The 23,489-nt window shown below is 43.0% G+C and overlaps 1 protein-coding gene across 1 annotated transcript in view; it reads right to left on the reverse strand.

Annotated features, from left to right (window-relative positions):
- LOC119953193 (protoheme IX farnesyltransferase, mitochondrial) overlaps positions 1–23,489 on the reverse strand; it is a 156,619-nt gene that overhangs the window by 77,482 nt on the left and 55,648 nt on the right. Inside the window, exon 4 of the mRNA XM_038777185.1 lies at positions 14,330–14,454. Within this exon, the coding sequence (XP_038633113.1) occupies positions 14,330–14,454 (125 nt within the window). The remainder of the gene's footprint in view (positions 1–14,329; positions 14,455–23,489) is intronic.

A 23,489-nucleotide genomic window follows, 5' to 3' on the forward strand; every position in this document is an offset into this window, starting at 1 on the left:
CACTACCAGAAGGATGTGGAGGCTTTAGAGAGGGTGCAGAAGAGATTTACCAGGATGTTGCCTGGTATGTAGGGCATTAGCTATGAGGAGCAGTTGAATAAACTCAGTTTGTTCTCACTGGAACGACGGAGGTTGAGGGGCGACCTGATAGAGGTCTACAAAATTATGAGGGGCATAGACAGAGTGGATAGTCAGAGGCTTTTTCCCAGGGTAGAGGGGTCAATTACTAGGGGGCATAGATTTAAGGTCTGAGGGGCAAGGTTTAGAGGAGATGTACGAGGCAAGTTTTTTTTACACAGAGGGTAGTGGGTGCCTGGAACTCGCTGCCGGGCCGGAGGTGGTGGAAGCAGGGACGATAGGGACATTTAAAGGTCATCTTGACAAATACATGAATAGGATGGGAATAGAGGGATATGGACCCAGGAAGTGTAGAAGATTTTAGTTTAGACGGGCAGCATGGTTGGCACAGGCATGGAGGGCCAAAGGGCCAGTTCCTGTGCTGCACTTTTCTTTGTTCTTTGTTTTGTATGGACGATCCTCTCTGGAGGACAGGTAGCGAGGGCATCAGGGAATAGAAATCAGTGGAACATGATCATTAATAGTGCAGCCAACCCACGGAACGAGAACAGATGAAAGACAGCAGGCAGACCTATAGCTGGCAATATTATATACTGATTTCCAAGGGAGTTTGTATAATCTTAATTGTTTCGGATAACTTTTATCATCAACTTACACTGTCCAAACAGATAAATCGGGCATTTACATCATTCAAGTTTGTGAGACGTTGAAGTGCGCACATTGGTTGCTGCATCTACCTACATCGCAACAAGTACACTTTGAAAGTACTTCATTGGCTGTGTCCTGAGGAATCAAGAGGTGCTACAGAAATGTATGCTTGCCTGTATTTTATTTAAATCTTAAGATTCTCCTGTATCCTTCGATCTGTTAACATTATTCATTTGTTTTCTGTTTGGGGTTGTTTATGGCAATGACATCATCAGACCTGAAGCTACTTGTTTTACATGGCTGGATTCGTGGTTATTTAACCTAGCTGCAACAAGCAAAAAAAATACCCCTAGGAGGATCCATGCCACTTGCATTATAAACATAACAGGGTAAGCGATGTGAAACAAAACCATTGGTTGAACTGGATAATTTTATGCTGTTTTCTTTTCATCATCAAGTCATCTCAATGAGATGTAGAACATTTTAGTGTGTTCACTTTCTATTTAGTAAAAAAATATATTTTACTGATCAATGATAGATGTTATTTAACTGAAAAATACTGAAACCTGTGAACAGATTGTTGAACAATGCTAGATTAAATGCTTTGTGCTCTTCTGAACTACAGTTATGTCTTGTCTAGCGCACATAACATTTTCCTGCAAACTAGCATGCTAAAGGAGAATGTGCTAAATATCATAGATTATCATAGAATTTACAGTGCAGAAGGAGGCCATTCGGCCCATTTAGTCTGCACCGGCTCTTGGAAAGAACACCCTACCCAAGCCCCCACCTCTACCCTATCCCCAATAACCCAGTTACCCCACCCAACACTAAGGGCAATTTTGGACACTAAGGGTAATTTATCATGGCCAATCCACCTAACCTGCACATTTTGGACTGTGTGAGGAAACAGGAGCACCCGGAGGAAACCCACGCACACATGGGGAGGACGTGCAGACTCCGCACAGACAGTGACCCAAGCCGGAATCGAACCTGGGACCCTGGAGCTGTGAAGCAATTGTGCTGTCCACAATGCTACCGTGCTGCCCCAAATATGAGAATAGCTTTCCCGTAAGAAGCCATGCAAGGGCGCATTACATTCCCACGCTGTAATTTTTAGATTAAAACCTATTGTGTGTGTTAATTTAATGTAGTATCCTTTATGTAATAATTGTACATGATAGTGACTGGCCATCAATTCCAAAGAGCTTTGGAGAAGCTAAATTACAGGACATACATCCTAGAGTCATATTGTACAGTGTACACCACTTACTTGTATTTTGTTAAGAATAGTATCCATGAGGGAAAGAGACTCTGCCCCATTTTAAAGCAGAATTTGTTTTCTGATGCAGGTGAGGATAGCAAAGGTTGAAGAGCAATAAGAGAGAAACTGCAATTCCTCTAATAGGCCAACACTGTCAGGCTGGTAAACCAACTAGCCAGATTTTGGCTCCTGATAAACTGCACATTTGCATTCCTTCACACACAGCTTGGCTAAACCCTCTTGCACGACAAAGAATACTTGAAGGTTTGGGGGTGTGGGTTGCGGGTTTTCCCAGAGCAGACTGTACAGCCTGCAAAATGGAAATGCTTGGACCTTACTCACCATCATGAGGCTCCTAGTGACTGGGTCCTTACAGCCTTCATGGGTTGGGTCCAAAAGGTAATGAAGACGCAGTGTCTAGACTGAACATTGGCATGCTTCTGGGTACATGCGCAGTGATGAGTGATCAAAAATGCTTCCTGATGAATGCGTAGTAACTAAATCCAAAATTGAGAGCGGGCATTGCTTTTTTTTAAACCCGCTGTGAAATGAAAACATATTATTAGAATGATTTGTGAATGGGCTATTGCAGTAAAACAGATCCATCAAGGTTTTACAGAGTCCTCAATGAAGATGGTATGGAACAAAAGCCCTGATGGTTGAACCTTCATTTGGCATAGATTAGCCCATGGACACGTGTAGGGCTAAACAAATAAGAATGTCACCTGCACTTTAAAACACCGCAAAAAGACCAGTCCAAAACTAGGTAAGCCTACAACGTGAAAGCTCCATGGACTTTAAAATTTCAGAACACTCAAACATGCCAAGAATACACTTTCTAAACGGCTCACGTTTAATCAGTACATCTCATGTTAATGTTTACACAGTAGGTAAAAGCTATTATTATGGCATAATCAAAGAGTTCAGATTGATGCCAATTGCCATTGTCACAAATAAAGAGCTTTTTCTGCAATTTAACTTTTGGCCAAATTTTTTTAAATGACCTCAAACTTAGATCCTTACTGATGTAAAACCAACAGTTCAAGCCAAGACACTGGACATGGAACACAGCTCCTGCCAACCAACACAATAAGTGCTATTTATTCTTCTTTAAAAAGTGTACTCTTGCACGAATAATGAGCCAGACTTTCTTTTCTAACATAAAACACATACATCGCCTTGAATTACTCTTATAGATCAAACTAAAAATTATTTCCACTATAAATTTCTGACCCCAATATCTGGTGCTTCAGCTTTTCGTACTGGAGTGAATTATCTAAGTGCATTTAGCTAATAGATTCATGTACAAACATAGAAAATAGGAGGAGTAGGTCGTTTGGCCCTTCGAGTCTGCTCCGCCATTCATTATGATCGTGGCTGATCATCCAACTGTTCCTGCCTTTCCTCCATATCTTACAGAAATGCGAATGGTACACACTGCTGCTACTGTGCATTGGTGGTGAAGGAGTGAATGTTTGTGGATAGGGTAATTGTCTGGCACTTGTGTGGTGCAAATGTTACTATTAACATTGCAACAACTTAAAATTATCCTTCTGCAATGAGTCTCTGCTAGGTTATATTGCTCAGTTGAAGTGATCTTTCAAATTTAATGCCAATACTTCCGCAAGTCTTGATATTTTTGCTCACTGCTGAGATTTATAGTTATTATTCAAGCACAATCACAAAAGGAGGCAATGTTTCTTTGAGGCCACATCAGCTTAGAGCATTCCATATCTTAAAAAAAATTAGAAAGCAATTTGAAACTTACTGCACTTATTCTTGCTGAACTAATTAGTGCTGCTTAGCCTCCACTCTCAGTGATGCCAGCGATATTGCTATATACTAAATGCTTTCCGTTCCTGCAGCACATCATGAATGTAGCTGCTAAATGACCATACTCAACAATGAAGGATAAAACTACCTGATGGATTTGAGCAATACAATGAACATTTCAGACTTTGATTTTCCAAAGCAAATCTTTTACCTCTGATTGTTTTATGAGTCACACTACGCAGTGTGTGGGAAATAGTGATCCAGCAGTTTTTTCCCAAATTGATCACTTGGAAGGAGGCCTAAAGTCTGCCTGGAGCGATGGCCAACCAATTCGGTCACTGGGAGGCAGGCAGTCTGGTCCCTGATACCTTTTGTAAAAATAAATTTAGAGTACCCAATTATTTTTTTTTTCAAATTAAGGGGCACTTTAGCGTGACCAATCCACCTAACCTGCACATCTTTGGGTTGTGGGGGTGAAACCCACGCAGACATGGGGAGAATGTGCAATCTCCACACGGACAGTGACCCAGGGCCGGGATTCGAACCCGGGTCCTCAGCGCCGCAGTCCCAGTGTTATCCACTGCGCCACATGCCACCCTGGTCCCTGACACCTTAATAGGTCTTTAACGAGTTCACTTGGCTAATCGAAAATTGTGGGTGATTTTAACCCTTCCATCCCCACACCATATCCAGGAAAATGACCCAAGAATGGAATGGCACTGCCAAAATCAGCATGCCAGCCAGCTTCCTTGCTCACCTTATGCGGGCTAAAAATCCTGCTCTAGGTCTTGAGAAATGCATTAATTACAAGTCAATAATCAATTACCAGAATTAAGTGTTTAGAAGGTAAACAAAAAAAATCCACACGGTGTTAAGTTAACAAGGCAAATGAGCATTTTCCTTCTTTTAAGCTGTTGCTTCAATGCAGTACTAGCACTTTTATTCATTTGCTTTTACCTTCTAACAAGTTGCTTTTTTTAAGTTCAGCCTTCATGAGGCACTGATCATGAGTTGGCTCCCTTACCCGGACTGCAGACTTGTGGAGCCCATCTTTCATAGTGTATGTGTATGGTGCTGGGATGAGAGAGAGAGAGAGGAGGGAAAGTTGGGAGCTGACCTGTTGATACCAGTCGTTCAAAACCTGCCCGAATCCAAAATATAGCAGCACCAATATAAAAGTGCTTTAATAAAAATTCCATTTATATAGCACCTTAACACAGAAACACCACAAGGCACTTCACTGGAGAGTGGGAAGAACAGGTGACAGTCCAAGTGCTTGGTTGTAAGGAGAGAGAAGTGGAGAAGCAGGGAATTTTGGAAGAGCATTTTTCAGTTATTAAAACCAAGGAAAGTAATTATACTGCCCTGATTATTCAATAAATAGCAATCCCTGTTGTTACCTGTTTGGCAGCAGGGTAGCATGGTGGTTAGCATAAATGCTTCACAGCTCCAGGGTCCCAGGTTCGATTCCCGGCTGGGTCACTGTCTGTGTGGAGTCTGCACGTCCTCCCCCTGTGTGCGTGGGTTTCCTCCGGGTGCTCCGGTTTCCTCCCACAGTCCAAAGATGTGCGGGTTAGGTGGATTGGCCATGTTAAATTGCCCATAGTGTCCTAATAAAAGTAAGGTTAAGGGGGGGTTGTTGGGTTACGGGTATAGGGTGGATACGTGGGTTTGAGTAGGGTGATCATGGCTCGGCACAACATTGAGGGCCGAAGGGCCTGTTCTGTGCTGTACTGTTCTATGTTCTACTCTGCACGGCAATTAGAAAGGTAGAACTTGCAATGATGGCTATCATATAAATATTTTATTAGAAACAATAACCATTACATTTGTACAAGGCCAAATGGTACAAACACTAAAATTCTGCGTTGGAGAAACTGTCCCGACGAATGGGGGTACTAAAACGGTTAACAACACAGCTGTACAAAAACAAACCGATACAAGCACAAAACTTTGTGCTGGAGAGACCAGATACCCTCGCCTCTGTACCAACAGAAGGGGGAGGAAGGTGGGTAGTGGGGAGAGAGAGGGAAGGGGGGTGGTGGGGAGAAAGAGGATGAAAGGGTAGTGGGGAGGGAGGGGAGAGTTGGTGGAGGGGGGTCCAATAGGGCGCTGCCTGAATTATTTGTGGAGGCAGAAAAATAAAAGAACCTTCAATTATGATGTGACAGATTAACCTCTGGTGCACCAACATACGTTATAGCCAAGTTAATTTTGAAGTACAGTCATTGTTGTAAGTAGGGCAACAGTTTGATTTTAAAACAGGGTACTGATAGTAATGTCCATTCTTCAAAGGTAATTCAAGAGTGTGCATAAGAAAGAAAGGCAAGAGAAATCAAAACATTGTATTCTGTTGTTGCTGTTAAAAGACAGATTTTTCAATACATTGGGTAGACTAAAAAGAAAAATTTGCAGTTTGCAATCATAATCCAGGATACACTGTATTAATAGATAACAGGATAGTTGCGTGATGGGAGTAGATTGCAGTGCATACTCAGAACGGCAACCTTAGAAATACAGGAGACACAAACATGTCTGTTGTCTCCTAATTAGTATCAGACCTTCCCATTTTAAAAGTTCATTTGGAGATATTGCAGATACGTGGAACATTCCTGGTGCATCCCAATAAGATAATAAGTGCAGTCTAAAAATGTTTCATCTGAATAGCAGAAACATGTACAACAGTAAGAGACAGTTCGCGTTGCATAATCTTTCTTGCCCATTGCGTGTCGCTTACAGCCACCGTTCATCTTTCAACATTGTAGAAAGAATTGATTACACAGTTACCCATGTTAGTGGGTTACCATTGGCCAGAAACTGGACTGGACTGGCCATATAAATACTGTGGCTACTAGTGCAGGTCAGAGACTCGGAACCGTGCAGATAGTAACTCACCTCCAGACTCCCCAAAGCCTGTCCACCACCTACAAGGCACAAATCGAATGTGATGGAAAACACTCCACTTGCCTGGATGACTGCAGCTCCAACAACACTCAAGAAGCTCAACACCATCTGGAACAAAGCAGCCCGCTTGATTGCTACCCGTTCCACAAACATTCAATCCCTCCACTACCGACGAATAGTGGCAGCAGTGTGTACAATCTGTATCTATTATTTCGGAGGTAGTAGCAAGACATTTAGAAAGTCAATTAAACAGAGCCAACATAGTTCTGTGAAAGGGAAATTGTGTTTGACAAATTTATTAGTGTTCTTTGAGGTTGTAACAAGCATGGTAAAGGGGAACCAGTAGATATGGATTTTCAAAAGGCATTTATTAAGGTGCCACATAAAAGGTTACTACATAAGATAACAGCTCCTGGTGTTGGAGGTGATGTGGTAGTTTGGATAGATGATTGGCTAACTGGAAATGGGTCATTTTTTAGGTTGGCAAACTAGTAGAGTATCGCAAGGATCATCAGTTGGTGCTGCAACTATTTACAATCTTCATTCATGATTTGGATGAAGGAATCAACTGTATTGTGGGCAGATTTGCTGACGATGCAAAGATAGGTAGGAAAGCAAGTTGTGAGAAGAATACAGACACTGCAAAGGGATATTTATAGGTTAAGCAATTGGGCAAAAATTTGACATATAATGTGGGAAAATGTGAGTTTGCCCACTTTGGCATGGAGGATAGACAAGCAGAATATTATTTAAATGGAGTGATTGCAGAATGCTGCAGTAAAAATCTTTTGGAAACATAAAGGATTCTGAATTTGACAAGGGGGAGATGTTTCCTCACGTGGGGAAACTAGAACTTGGGGGCACAGTTTAAAATTATGGGCTCTCCCCATTTAAGATGGAAACAAGCAGGAATTTATTCTCTCAACGGGTTGCTAGTGTTTGGAAGAGAATTCCAAAGAGAGCAGTGGAGGTTGGGTTGTTGAATTTATTCAAGGCTGAGTTAAACAGATTTTTGACCGACAAGGAAGCCAAGGGTTATGGGGAACAGACAGAAAAATGGACTTAAGGTCACAATTAGCTCAGCCGTGATCTTAGTGAGAAGCGGAGTAGGCTCAGTTGGCCGAATGGCCTGCTTCTGGACCTATTTCTTATAAACATACTTGACCTCATGACTTGATTCAGAAAGAAAACTCTGCCATTGAGCTGTGGTGTTAATGAAATGAACAGAACAAAAGTTGTGGCACGATCAAGTGACAATGCACCCGTATTAAAAGCTAAGAACAACTTAAACAGTACGATGTTCAACTTAAAGCAAATAACAGGGTTTCAGAGAGTTGCTGGATTAGTCATGAAAGCTAGCTTGACAAGTCAAAGACAACAATTGTACTTTTAAGTGTAACTCACAGACAAACCTGAAAAAGATGGCTTAAATGATAGTCTTTTCTTTGTTCTATTCCTTAACTTTTCTCATTTTGATCATTCTGGAATGCTTTTGTTCACAGTGTGATGATTATTTGCGAACCAAGACCTTGGCAAGAGATCCGTCACTTATACATACAGCTGCTCAGATCAATCAGACGCGTATCCATGTAATCTTAAAAATTATGATTCAGCCGGAGAAACAGCCACTAATGCAAACTACTTGTATCAATTCAAACTCACCTGTCTTACTTTAAAAAAAGATCTGTGGCTAAATTAAACAGTATTTATTATGATGCTCAAACTTTGATCTTGCGCTATTCATACACTAAGTCCAACCAAGTAAACATTATGGGTGATGTGCTTGGGGCAATTGTGCTAAATTGGATCACTGAGTGACTATCTTATTATTATTTATGCATTCAATCTGAAGTGAACTATTTGCCATGACTCTGTCAGACTAACTTAGTGATCTCCTGGAATTTAGCCAAATGAGTCGCGAAAAAACAGACACTTCACCACCATCTTTTTGCTGTCGACAGTTTTTCTGCAGAGCCAAAGGAAAATAAATATTTTGTTTCTCCTCAAAATGCCAGCAGTTTTGCTCATCTCTGAGTAACGGCAACGGGACAGCCAACCAGTAAATTCAAATCAAATGAATTGACTGACATTACAGACAAAAAAACTAAGCAGGTCATGGTTGTTAATTGAGCAGTGAAATTAAACAATGGCCTAATAATATAATAATAATAACAATCTTTTACTGTCACAAGTATTAAGGTACTGTGAAAAGCCCCTAGTCGCCACATTCCGGCGCCCATTCGGGTAAGCTGGTGCGGGAATTGAAACTGCGCTGCTGACCTTGTTCTGCATTACAAACCAGCTGTCTAGCCCACTGAGCATAATCAGTGATTTATCATACATTTCAAATCTTTACTTCACAACAACCTAGTTAAATACCACAAATTGTGATGTATATGATGACCCAAGTGTTCTGGCTCCAAGAACCATGGGCGTAATTCTCCACTCCCCACGTGGCGGGGAGAATCGTGGGAGGGCCTCCCGACATTTTTTACGCTACGCCCCCCCCCCCGCGTTTCTCTCCCCCCCCCCCCCCCCGGCGCGTTTCTCTCCCCCCCCCCCCCCCTCGCCCTCGGAAAAATCGGCGCTCGCAGTGTTTCACGGCGAATCTCCGAGCCCGATGGGCCGAGCGGCCGGCTCTTCATGCCCGTTTCACCACAGCAGCAACCACACCTGGTCGCTGCATTCGTGAAATGGGCGCCGGATGCCCGTTTGGAGCATCCAGGGGCCTGATTTGGACGCGAGCACCGCGACTGTGCTTGGGAGGGGACAGGCCCGTGATCGGTGCCCACCGATCGTCAGGCCTGCGTCCATAACGGACGCACTTTTTCCCCTCCGCCGCCCGGCAAGATCAAGCCGCCACGTCTTGCCGGGCGGCGGTGTAGAAAGACGGCACCGTGTATGCGCGGATTTCGCGTCGTCTGCGCGCTGATGTCATCCGCGCAAGTGCCGTTCGGGCGTCATTTCCGGCGGCAGAGGTCACGGCCGGGAACCCGCTCCTAGCCCCCCGGGTGGGGGTGAATTAGGTTTGGGGAGTGGGCCCCGAGGCCGTCGTGAACCTCGGCCGAGTTCACGATGGCCTCCGCGATTTTTGGAGCCGGCGGAGAATACCGCCCCATATCTTTGCATATACTCGGCATGCAAGTCGACTCCCCCTTTTCAGCCACAACATGTTGTACTTGCATTCGGAGTCAGTCTTAATTTATCACCTCACAAGGGCGCATTTCAATAACTGAAACCTTACAACTAGCTGCAAGAGATAAAGCAGATGATACGGGCTGCGTTGCAAATTTTGGAAATTTAAGATACGATCAGTCTTTGGACGCGATCTTCTGGCCTCGTTACATTCGTGGCACCACAATGCCAACCTCTGGATCCCAACCCTATTCAGGGTACAACCCTTGTCCCTGCCTGTCTGCCCCACCGATCACCCATAATCCCCACTGACTGCTGAGGCCTCTGGCTGCGCAGCTGAAGGCTATCGCTAATAGGGAATTGGCAATTATGAGTAAGTGAGCACTTGACACATGCCAAGTGAATTCCCATGGGTGGGTGGGCCATGTAGCATATGGGAGTTATTGCCTAGTATTCCAATCATACCTTGATGCCTGAACACGAGAGGCTCTCCAAAAAAAGTGGCGTTAGATAGTGTTGCTGTTCCCGGCGCCTTCCTGTAATCCCGCCCCGAACAGACTCTTTTTTTCGTTAGATCGCACCCCTGATCTTTCCAATGCTTCACTGGGAGAAATTTCTGCTCATTCAGAACAATGTGTTGGACATGCAGTACGATAATTTACCAACTGGGATGAGTCAAGAGAGGTATCGGTACTGTAGAGTTGGGTGTTGTCAGCATACTTGAGAAAACTAAGGTGATGTTTTGGATGATGTTGCCGAGGGGCAGTGTGCAGATTAGAAGATGTGGAGATGCCGGCGTTGGACTGGGGTGAGCACAGTAAGAAGTCTTACAACACCAGGTTAAAGTCCAACAGGTTTGTTTCAAACACGAGCTTTCGGAGCACGGCTCCTTCTTCAGGTGAAACTCCGAAAGCTCGTGTTTGAAACAAACCTGTTGGACTTTAACCTGGTGTTGTAAGACTTCTTACAGATTAGAAGAAGCCAAGGATAAACCCCTTTAAAATGTTATTGTTTTGATTTTTACACCTGACTTCAATCTGCTTGGAGTTGTAATAACGACGACAGTGACACTGTTGACACAGGTGAAGTGAATTTTATGTGCCTTCATCTCCTGTATTGTAAGAGTTTTATTTGGAGATGCCTACAGCTCTGACTCTAATAAAGTTATTCTTTATCCTGGAGTGAAGTAAATGATCATATTGAACTGAAGTTGCTCGAAATGCATGGTACGTATGGCAGTGATATGCTGGAAACTGGCAAGTTTAATTTCTTGCAGTTACAAAAGTTCCATTAATTTCATTTAAAATGACATACATGTGTAAAAAAGATATATCTGCAGAACTGCATGCTATGTGTCATCAAAAAGAACTGGAACATAATTTAATTGATCGTAGGATTTTACGAGGTTTGCAGTAAAGTTAACTCTGGTTTAAGTGGTTTACTGGCCCTTGCAAGTTTATACTCTGGTTTGAATTATTTTGTGATTTATCAAATAAGCCTCATTTATTACTAATTAAAGACATACACCGCACCAGCTCACAAATTGTAAATGGCAGTAATATCTTCCTATGTAGTTCTAAAACAACACCATGAAACCAGCAAGGAATATTTTGACATATTGCTATCAGAATCACTTCATCAACCAAGAGATGAAAGACAGCACCACTGCTCAAGGCAACCTACCTAGCTGAAACCAAGCAGACTTCATAGAGGCCAATCGGGTATTTATACGCCACTGCTGTGGAATGTTGCTCTCCAGCACATGCTCAGATTGCGTAAAGTCTGTCAAAACGTTTCCTTGAAAAACACAAATCTATATTTGTTGCTTTGCGTCCTGCTGGTGACCATTGTTTTTTCAACAGCTGAAAAATAACACCGAGCAAGTCCACTGCGTATTTGAGAGTGTAGTTCCTGTGGCAAGGGAAAAAAGGGATACTATCATATGACTGTCCAAAAAAGGTTAGATGAGGTTACGGGGACAGGGTGGAGGTGTGGGCTTAGGTAGGGTGCTTTTTCCAAGGGCCGGTGCAGAATCGATGGGCCGAATGGCCTCCTTCTGCACTGTAGATTCTATGATACGTGAAATAAACAGGTTCTACCTTTCTTCACATGCAACACATTTGGAGTAAGAAGGTGCCACAGCAGGATTTGATACAGAAGTAACCTCAATTTACACCGAAGAACATCCTATTCAGTTAAATCATAGAATCCCTGCAGTGCAGAAAGAGGCCATTCGGCCCACAAAGTCTGCACTACCATCTAAAAGAGCATCCTCTCGAGGCTCACTTCCCTGCAACCCCACCTAACTGTTTGGACACTCAAGGGCAATTTAGCGTGGCCAATCCACCTAACCTGCTCGTGTTTGGACTGTAGGAGGAAACCGGAGCACCCGGAAGAAACCCATGCAGACACAGGGAGAATGTGCACACTCCACACAGTCACCCAAGGTCAGAACTGAACCCGTGTCCCTGGCGCTATGGGATAGCAGTGCTAACCACCCCAATGCAGTTCAATCAACGTCTATATTGGTCTAGAATTGGCACACCATGAAACGTTTTCAGGTTACAATTAATTTTGAGAATTTTAACTCTTACTAAAGCTGAAGTGTTGTGAACTCAGCAAATCTAGCATCAGAGAAAGAAAACTGCAGAGCTCTGCACACAGTACCAGTGCAAGGTGGCTACTGCGAAACAAATAGTTACATGAGTAAATAAGTGGCAAACCTAATCGTCCCAGATATTCAGCAGGGAATCTAGCAGGCCATGCCTTCTCATTGGAAAAAGAGCAAAGTAAAACACAAATAGTCTCAAGCAGTTCTCCAGGTTTTTTCTTTTTAAAAAGAGAAGTTCAATGACAATTACAAAAACAAAAAAGTTAAAAATGCTTGAGAATAGTTAGAACTCATCTTGATTGAGTCAACTAGGTTGACACACTAATGCTCAGAAGCGTGACATGTTTGTATTGTTACACAATAAGATGCATAGATTGAGCACTGTAGATGGGTCAATGGGCTTGAAACATTCATGCTGTTTCTCTCTCCACAGATGCTACCTTACCAGCTGAGTTTATCCAGCATTTTCTGTTTTTGTTTCACATCTCCAGCATCCGCAGTATTTTGCTTTTTATTGAATTAAGTGTGCTTAATTAAAACTGGTGCTGTGTATTCACCTGTGAAATAAGGCAACTTATTGACTCGTATTAAACCATGGTGTCACCAAATGCTTGGACAGAGTGATTAAAGAAGCATATATGTTAAGAGCATGAAACTATTCAGTTCAGGTCATAAGGGATACGCTTGTCACTCCCCAGAGTTACAATCTTATACAAGTAGATATAGAATCGTGTGAGTCAGCTTCTATAAAGTACAACATTCATACTGCTTATTGGAGTAAAGTTACCCATCGCAGATCCAACACTCGGGTCCTTCTCCAGGACTTGAACAAAAAAATTTATTTTGACTTCAGTATAGTCATGAGGGAGTGTTGCATTGTTAGATATGCCATCTTCCAAATGAATTGTTTCATAGAGATACCATCCAGCTATTCAGGTGGATGCAAAATATTCCATGGGATTATTCAAAGATGACCAGGGAGCTTGATGTTGGCATCTCGATTTTTGATCTCAGGGAACAGAGGGGTATGGAAGGAGGTGGGAAAGAGGGAGTTAAGGCAGAAGATCAGCCATGGTTGTATTGAATAGTGGCATATGCTTGAGGCACGGATGATCTACTTCTGATCATATTTCTTATGTCCTTATGTATTTGGCACTAAACTAAACTAATTGGCCATTTATCTTTCTTGCTCTTGGTAGGACTTTGCAGAGTGCAAACTGCTGTTGAGTCAGGCTTGATAACACTGAGACTTCAAAAGCACCTAGTCAGCACTGAGGATTTTAGGGCATATCGAGGATGTGATAGATGTTATAGAAACACAAGTCCCTCTTTAATGTCAATATTTTTTCAAACATTGAATATATAGGAATCAAAGGCATACATTACAATATCTATTGATATAATTTGACATCAATGGTCAAGGTTACAAGCCTTCAGCAGACAGTGAGGTACCAATTGTGAAAAAAGATAAATCACTGCTTCAAAGTGTACAAATGGTTATACTGTGGAATCCATAGACGCGAGCAGATTCCTCATTACTGATCAGTATCCCAGGTATAATCTGTACCCGAGATAAAATTACCTAGTGTATAAAGTCTGTCAATCAACTTTAAAATAAAAATTAAACCCTTGTTTTTGATTGCCTAATTTGATATACATATACATTTGTTTATTTAACTTCTAGCAGAATTCCAAAGCCTTTTTAATTGACTTCTTTGCCACTTTTGTTCATAAAGATTTTCTTTACTCCAACTAAAGCATTGGAGATTTTACTTTGCTGGTGGAGATTGCCCATTTGCAAGTGCTTTTACCAGACAGGAGTAAAATGTTTCTTACTCAGGAAAGGTAGTGAAGCTCACATCCTGTTCAAATGTGCTCAGCTTTTGGCCTGGCTTGTGTTAAAATTAATAACTCACCTGGTTAATGGAGTTGGCAGCGCAGGAAGCAAGGCCGGTTCCAATAGTGGCGAGAAGGAAACAGCTCAGGTCAAAGGGTACAGGTGCCATTGCAAATCCAGCAGATGCAGTTGTTGCAACTAAAGCTGAAAGCAACGAGAAACAGGAAGAATGAAATCATATACAATTCCAAAAAATGTCACTATGGAGTGCTTTTCTGGTCATAATTGAATAAGTTTCTGTCTTTGAGAATGGTTGGGGGAAGAAAAAAAAAATCAGACATCCTTTAATGACACTTTCTGTAGCTGTATAATTTTAATGTGACTCGTACATCTTCTGTGCCTTACAGAGGTGCCAAGTAAGTCACCATACAGAGACATTCTTTTTAACAAAGATGCCAGGACTGGACAGGATGCAGTCTGGATGATTTAATGATGATCTATTCTCTTTAAATTATATGTTGATGTACTCACAAAATCAATAGATCGCCTCTGCACATTAACCTGTACAAAGCCGAGAATGTGTTAAGTGCAAGAGTTTGTTATCAGAAGTGTTGGTAGCTACCAGGACACTACCACTGCCACACACTCAAACTCCCCCGCTCCTCCAACCCAGACCTCAGAATGGGTTATAAATTTGAAAAGTATTGTCATTTGTATTATAATTAAAATCAGGTTGTATGAGATTTGCTTGAATTAAATCCTGTGTTTAAGATTGAGGGAGCTTGATTAAATCTTTACTTCTAAAGGTACGTGTTTTCTCGTCAGCTATTCAAGGGGCCCTCATACTCAACAGTTCAAAGTAATTTCTCTGGTCAACAGGTCTGGTACAAAGGCACTGCTGGGTGCTAGGTTTCTATCTTCCACAATCCACTTTACCTCATTTAATTCAAAACTTCTTCTTTTCATGCATGAAACAGATGAAAAATGCTGCAGAGCAAAGGATCAGAGTAACTTCAAGGCAAAAGGTAATCATGGGAAGTGGAGGACAGTCAACACTCCAGGAAAATAAAACTAAATATCTCATTGGTCAAGTTTATTGATCAAGGTCCAATCAAATCTTCCTTTGAGTTTCAGTCCTTCAACCTAATATAGCACATGAAGGCACTCGTTATGGATAGTAGGGACCACTGAGCTTGCGAGAGACAACCAATGCTAATTAACTGGCTCAAAGGTAGGACTGATTCAATTTGGTTTGAATGACCTAAAATGTTTGTTTTTCCATGTATACAGGATTTCTTGTGTCATATCTCATCAGGCTGGCATTCTGTGTCTTTATATATATATATGGTACAGTTCCTTCAAAGCCACATGATCTGACGGATGTTAAGTTTCTAATTTATTTAACCAGTTGATCTCTCATGATGTTACTCGGTGAGAGGCAGAAAATGCATAGTTTTATAATATAGATGTCAAGTTCCAAAAGCAATCAATCCCAGTAAGTGAGAAACCTTCATAACAGTGTTATGCCCCATCCTTGCGCTCAAAATATTTTCACCTCCTTGCAAATCTTGCCATACTTTCTTTCTCCATGCTTGCCAAGGTGTCCCTGCTCAATGTTTGCCCCTTCATTCCAAAAGGTCTCGTCCCCAATGGGAAATTCAGCCAGCATGCCAATACAATGACAAAAGAAAATGGTCTACATGTGAGTTACGACCGGCTTGACAAGAATGATCTGGTTGTAGGTAAATCTTTATCCCAAAGCATTCCCTCATCATTTTATTAGTTTATGTCAGTTGTCCAACGAGAGACAGCTGCATCAGCACAAAGCAATCAAGATACAGAATTGGCCCCGTATCTTAAATTATGTCTGTGGTCATATCGCTTAGGCGGTGTCTGCTAAATCTGGTTACAAAATTAAATCAATGATGCCTCACATGAATATTATTTTTCATCGTTTATACAATAACACAAATGCACAGCATACACTGAACTGTTTCTGGTTGGAACACATTTGAACAAAACAATAACCTGCCTTGTATCAAATTGATGCAATGCTCAAATACCTGGGTCAAAATGACACAAACTAGGCAGCCTTTCATCAGTTTTGCCAATTAATGGGTGATGTTTGTGTAAACATTATTCCAGTTCAACTCGGGCCTTTCCATACCTCCGCAATTCATCCCTCATTCAACTAATACTTGCAATATACATGCAATTTCTCTCAATCCTGCTAGGTTTCGACAAGAGGTTCATGTAACAGTGAGCTTCAGGCAATAGCTTCCACAGTGACTGAATGGAGCTCTCAAAGCCCTAGAACATAGAACATAGAACGATACAGCGCAGTACAGGCCCTTCGGCCCTCGATGTTGCACCGACATGGAAAAAATCTAAAGGCCATCTAACCTACACTATGCCCTTATCATCCATATGCTTATCCAATAAACTTTTAAATGCCCTCAATGTTGGCGTGTTCACTACTGTTGCAGGTAGGGCATTCCACGGCCTCACCACTCTTTGCGTAAAAAACCCACCTCTGACCTATATCTATTACCCCTCAATTTAAGGCTATGTCCCCTCGTGCTAGCCACCTCCATCCGCGGGAGAAGGCTCTCGCTGTCCACCCTATCTAACCCTCTGATCATTTTGTATGCCTCTATTAAGTCACCTCTTAACCTTCTTCTCTCTAACGAAAACAACCTCAAGTCCATCAGCCTTTCCTCATAAGATTTTCCCTCCATACCAGGCAACATCCTGGTAAATCTCCTCTGCACCCGTTCCAAAGCTTCCACGTCCTTCCTATAATGAGGCGACCAGAACTGTACGCAATACTCCAAATGCGGCCGTACTAGAGTTTTGTACAACTGCAACATGACCTCATGGCTCCGGAACTCAATCCCTCTACCAATAAAGGCCAACACACCATAGGCCTTCTTCACAACCCTATCAACCTGGGTGGCAACTTTCAGGGATCTATGTACATGGACACCGAGATCCCTCTGCTCAGCCACACTACCAAGAATTTTACCATTAGCCAAATATTCCGCATTTCTGTTATTCTTTCCAAAGTGAATCACCTCACACTTCTCCACATTAAACTCCATTTGCCACCTCTCAGCCCAGCTCTGCAGCTTATCTATGTCCCTCTGTAACCTGCAACATCCTTCCGCACTGTCTACAACTCCACCGACTTTAGTGTCGTCTGCAAATTTAGTCACCCATCCTTCTGCGCCCTCCTCTAGGTCATTTATAAAAATGACAAACAGCAACGGCCCCAGAACAGATCCTTGTGGTACTTTACTGAAATCCATATACACCACATCAACTGCTCTACCCTCGTCTACCTGTTCAGTCACCTTCTCAAAGAACTCGATAAGGTTTGTGAGGCATGACCTACCCTTCACAAAACCATGCTGACTGTCCCTAATCATATTATTCCTATCTAGATGATTATAAATCGTATCTTTTATAATCCTCTCCAAGACTTTACCCACCACAGACGTTAGGCTCACCGGCCTATAGTTACCGGGGTTATCTCTACTCCCCTTCTTGAACAAAGGGACCACATTTGCTATCCTCCAGTCCTCTGGCACTATTCCTGTAGCCAATGATGACCTAAAAATCAAAGCCAAAGGCTCAGCAATCTCTTCCCTGGCTTCCCAGAGAATCCTAGGATAAATCCCATCCGGCCCCGGGGACTTATCTATTTTCACCTTGTCCAGAATTGCCAACACTTCTTCCCTACGCACCTCAATGCCATCTATTCTAATAGCCTGGGTCTCAGCATTCTCCTCCACAATATTATCTTTTTCTTGAGTGAAGACTGACGAAAAGTATTCATTTAGTATCTCGCTTATCTCCTCAGCCTCCACACACAACTTCCCACCACTGTCCTTGACTGGCCCTACTCTTACCCTAGTCATTCTTTTATTCCTGACATACCTATAGAAAGCTTTTGGGTTTTCCTTGATCCTACCTGCCAAAGACTTCTCATGTCCCCTCCTTGCTCGTCTCAGCTCTCTCTTTAGATCCTTCCTCGCTTCCTTGTAACTATCAAGCGCCCCAACTGAAACTTCACGCCTCATCTTCACATAGGCCTCCTTCTTCCTCTTAACAGAGATTCCACTTCTTTGGTAAACCACGGTTCCCTCGCTCGACCCCTTCCTCCCTGCCTGACTGGTACGTACTTATCAAGAACATGCAATAGCTGTTCCTTGAACAAGCTCCACATATCCAGTGTGCCCAACCCTTGCAGCCTACTTCTCCAACCAACACATCCTAAGTCATGTCTAATGGCATCATAATTGCCCTTCCCCCAGCTATAACTCTTGCCCTGCGGGGTATACTTATCCCTTTCCATCACTAACGTAAAGGTCACCGAATTGTGGTCACTATTTCCAAAGTGCTCACCTACCTCCAGATCTAACACCTGGCCTGGTTCATTACCCAAAACCAAATCCAATGTGGCCTCGCCTCTTGTTGGCCTGTCAACATATTGTGTCAGGAAACCCTCCTGCACACATTGTACAAAGAACGACCCATCTAATGTACTCGAACTATATCTTTTCCAGTCAATATTTGGAAAGTTAAAGTCTCCCATAACAACTACCCTGTTACTTTCGCTCTTTTCCAGAATCATCTTCGCCATCCTTTCCTCTACATCCCTAGAACTATTAGGTGGCCTATAGAAAACTCCCAACAGGGTGACCTCTCCTTTCCTGTTTCTAACCTCAGCCCATACTACCTCGGAAGAAGAGTCCCCATCTAGCATCCTTTCCGCCACCGTAATACTGTCCTTGACTAGCAGCGCCACACCTCCCCCTCTTTTGCCCCCTTCTCTGAGCTTACTAAAACACCTAAACCCCGGAACCTGCAACAACCATTCCTGTCCCTGCTCTATCCATGTCTCTGAAATGGCCACAACATCGAAGTCCCAGGTACCAACCCATGCTGCCAGTTCCCCAACCTTATTTCGTCTACTCCTGGCATTGAAGTAGACACACTTCAAACCACCGACCTGAACACTGGCACCCTCCTGCGAAGTCAAATCTGTGCTCCTGACCTCTATACTCTCAATCTCCCGTACCCCAAAACTACAATCCAGGTTCCCATGCCCCTGCTGAATTAGTTTAAACCCCCCCAAAGAGCACTAACAAATCTCCCCCCCAGGATATTGGTGCCCCTCAGGTTCAGATGTAGACCATCCTGTCTATAGAGGTCCCACCTTCCCCAGAAAGAGCCCCAGTTATCCAGAAATCTGAATCCCTCCTGCCTGCACCATCCCTCTGGTGAATTTTGTCAGGGGGCAGTCTTCAATGATGCGAGTCATTGATTGGGGTCCACCACAGCTGCAATCCAGGCTCCTCGCAAGGCCCCACTTGTGTCGATTCACTGCACAAAGGCCTTGGCCAGTGCGGAAACGGTTCAGGAGTACCTAATGTTGGCATGGCAGTTTGTGTGGCCTGTGCTGAGAAAGTGTTTTTTTAATGGTGACACATTGGTTCCATTTGTGCCTCCATAGCACCTCTGCTGATATTTCTTGGCATTGTGATCTTAGTCAAACCAGCTGGTGATGGGAGACAAGCAGTGGGTGGATTGGTAAGGTCCTTGTATAGCAGCAAACTTGGGTTTATGCAAACCTTCTCCAGGAGCTTTCTTGTTACAATCTCCCACCTTAAATGAGGGGGCAGGATGTTGCTCAGGACTGGGAGTCAGGGGAGTTGAGTTGAGTTGGTCGGAGGGTGCCAGAGATGATAAGCACGTTGTGTTGTGCTGTATCTACAAGACCAGTGTGGAATAGGTTGTACAGTACTCTGCAGCCAAGGAGAGCTGATGTACTTAAGGTTTGAGCATCTACATCCCATGAAGAGCCAGCAAGTTTCCCGAGGTGGTTGATCTTTGCCACTATCTTGCTAAGATGCTTTTGCATGTCAGTGTTTGGTCATGGGCAACACCACAATGAAAGGGATGTTTGCTCATGATTCAGTCTCTTGCCCTTCAAGGAGGTGCGGAGTTCCCTCTTGGTGTTGGCATTATGGAGGTGGAATATAATGGAGACAGATTTGTTGCTGCTGGGCTGAAGACCGTAAGAAGTCTTACAACACCAGGTTAAAGTCCAACAGGTTTGTTTCAAACACGAGCTTTCGGAGCACGGCTCCTTCTTCAGGTGAAGAAGGAGCCGTGCTCCGAAAGCTCGTGTTTGAAACAAACCTGTTGGACTTTAACCTGGTGTTGTAAGACTTCTTACTGTGCTCACCCCAGTCCAACGCCGGCATCTCCACATCAGGGCTGAAGACCAGCTTTGCAACATCATTGTTTAGTGTTGCCTCTAGTTCAGAGAATGTCTGAGCCTGAGATGCACATCAAAGTGAGTGACTGTATTTATGAATAAACAAAACAATACATCAAAAATGTTGAGGAGACAAAATTACACAGTAAATAGAAAATCACAGGTTAAATTACTTTCATACTCTGCTACGTAAGAGAGTAGTTTTTCGGAGCATTTTCAGGCAATACAAAATGAATATTTACTGCTGGAACTGATGTTGGATATGTTTTATAGTAAATCACGCAAACAACCCTTGCATTAAAACAGGGTAGATAAAACAGCACTTTCCGGCATCTACACATATGTAGTAACCATGAAAATATCAAAGCTGCTGTCAGAGATGCCTTTCTCCTCCATGAGGTGTGCTATTGGAAGCCTCGCCAATAGACTTGGCATTGAACTGAATTAAATAGCACAAACTTACTGTACTTGCCCACTAAAAATAAAAATTTAGTTATGGCTAAGAAGGGTAGGGTTGGTGAATTCAGAAGTGGGTTTTCAATAGCATGATGAGTGATGATTACTGAGCAGCCCCTCTGGCCCTGAAAAATTAATTTTGTATACATGGAGTCTCATTCCCTCAGAAGAAAGTGTGTGTTGGGCAATCTAATTTTTAAAAATCTCATTGGCTGCCTCTCCTGAATCCCATCTGTGTTTCGCAACCTTTATTTTGCTTTACGTACATAATTCAAATCTAACTTAACTTATATTTCCTGCCTTATATTTTCATGGTTCAAATGATATGAGCATCAGTAAAAACTTTTCAACTTGATAGGTTTGAGAGACATTCCGTTCCATTCTCTTCTCATAGATGCTTAGTAGAGAGGACTCAGGATCAAATGCTGGATTAGAACAAATCTCCGCTTTGGAGTCCAAGAAAATTTGAAGGTAGCAGCCAGTGGGGTGAATGATGAGGGTTGCCCCTTCGCCACTGGTTTCATTGTGTTTTCTGCTATCTTTTAGTGTCCCTTCTGTCCCCAGCAATACTGTGCACAAGGACAGACTTCTACTTTTGCCATCTTTTTAACAGAGAACCAAGTATCCTCTTGCAGTCTGACAGAGTACCTTCCCGAAGAGTCCCTTTTGGGAGACTATAAGAACTAAGTTTATCGTGGCAGCTGGGGGAATTTCAATTCAATTAATACAATCTGGAAACGAAAGCTAGTCTCAGTATTGGTGACAATGAAACTGTCGTTGCTTGTCATAAAACCCCATCTGGTTCATTAATGTCCTTTCTGGAAGGAAATCTGCCATCCTTAGACTTATATGTGACTGTAGAATCACAGCAATGTGATTGACTCCTTACTGCTCTCTGAAATGACTAAGCCACCCGGTTCAAGGACAATTAGAGATGGCTTTGCCAGTGATGCCCACATCCCATGTAAGAACACATTAAAACCCATTATATATCACAGCATGTTAGCATTGTTGACTACTAGGCTGCTAATACAAACTTTTTGTTTAGATAACTTACTCATTACCTCCGCTGGACTTTTGCCAATACCAGATAACAACAAATTTCTGGACTATTTTTGCAGTATAGATTCATTACTTGATTAATTACTAAATTGCCTTTAACAGATGCAATTTAATTTTGTTTAGATGCACATAATGTAATTGTTAGTATCCATTTACTACCAAGCTAATAGAATAAGGTGCAGTTAGTTCTTTATAAGTATCAGATGTCATCTAATACCATAAAGTTTTGTAATGGTTGCTCATTAGTTTCCAGGTTCATAATGGATTCCGTTATATAGATTAAATATAGCACTGACGTATGGATCCTGATGTTCTTACTGCACATGGTGCGTAACTCCACTATCTTAAAAAAAATGGGTAATCAGTTCGGCGATTAAAAGGAATTGGGGCAAATAACTAGAAGAGTTAAATGTTTCAGACACAGTTTCAAATAAAGTCCATTGTGCGGTTTTTGGCTTTGGTTAGCCACAGATGTGACGCCTGGAAAAACCTGTCAAAATGTTTAACAATTTCGAAACCGAATTACTCCTACAGAAAATGCTGAAAAATCTCACCAAGTCAGGCCGCATCTATGTCGAGTGAGAGTTAACGCTTCAGATCGGACAGAGGTGACGTTTCAGATCGATGCCCTTTCATTAAAACTGTTCATTAAAACCGGAAATGTTAACTCGGTTTCTCTCTCCTCAGATGCTGACTGATCAGCTGAGTATTCCCAGCGGGCGTGATCTTCCCAAAAGAGAATAAAGTCCCCGAGCGAGCCCTTGCAGTGCCGAGAAACACATGGCGATTCGCTTTGAATAAGGGGCCTGAACAGGGAACGTGCAGCCAAGGCCACATATAGCTCCCGTTTTTTACAATAGGAAGCTCTGCTTCCCAAGGGATCAGGATGCCATTTTCAAATGGCGTCCGTATCTTTGAGGCCCTGAAAAGAATCCCCGACCACCCTCCCAGCCCAGCCCGAACTCAACATTGGAAGATCCCCCAATGAGGGAGGCCAACGAGGGGAGACCAAAAATGAGATCCGTGCCTGGCGCCAAACAGTTTGCGATGTAACTTGCTCACTCCCATAGGTGAAATCAGGATGTTTCAGTAGTGTGGCGAGAAACCAATTATCACCACTTAAGCCCTATTTCCATAAAATTAATGAGAGCCACCCCTTATCCAACAGCCTCCTGTCATTCAGCGGCCTCCCCAGCAGGTGCTCACGCTGACACGATTAGTACTCCTTTTCAAAAACATGAACCTGGCAGAAGGGCTCCTGTGGGGAGCTGAGGTGACTAGTCATATTTGCCCAAAGCGCCAGGCCGGACCCGTCCCATGGAGTGATGATGGTGGGCACCAGCTCCCCTGAGATTCACCCCTCTGTCGAGGCCATGTCTTGAGCTCAGCACAAGGGACAGGGACGGCACGGCTGAGCATGTGCCGCCAAGTGCGC

The sequence above is a fragment of the Scyliorhinus canicula genome, chromosome 18 (assembly GCF_902713615.1).
Source record: "Scyliorhinus canicula chromosome 18, sScyCan1.1, whole genome shotgun sequence".
NCBI lineage: Eukaryota > Metazoa > Chordata > Chondrichthyes > Carcharhiniformes > Scyliorhinidae > Scyliorhinus > Scyliorhinus canicula.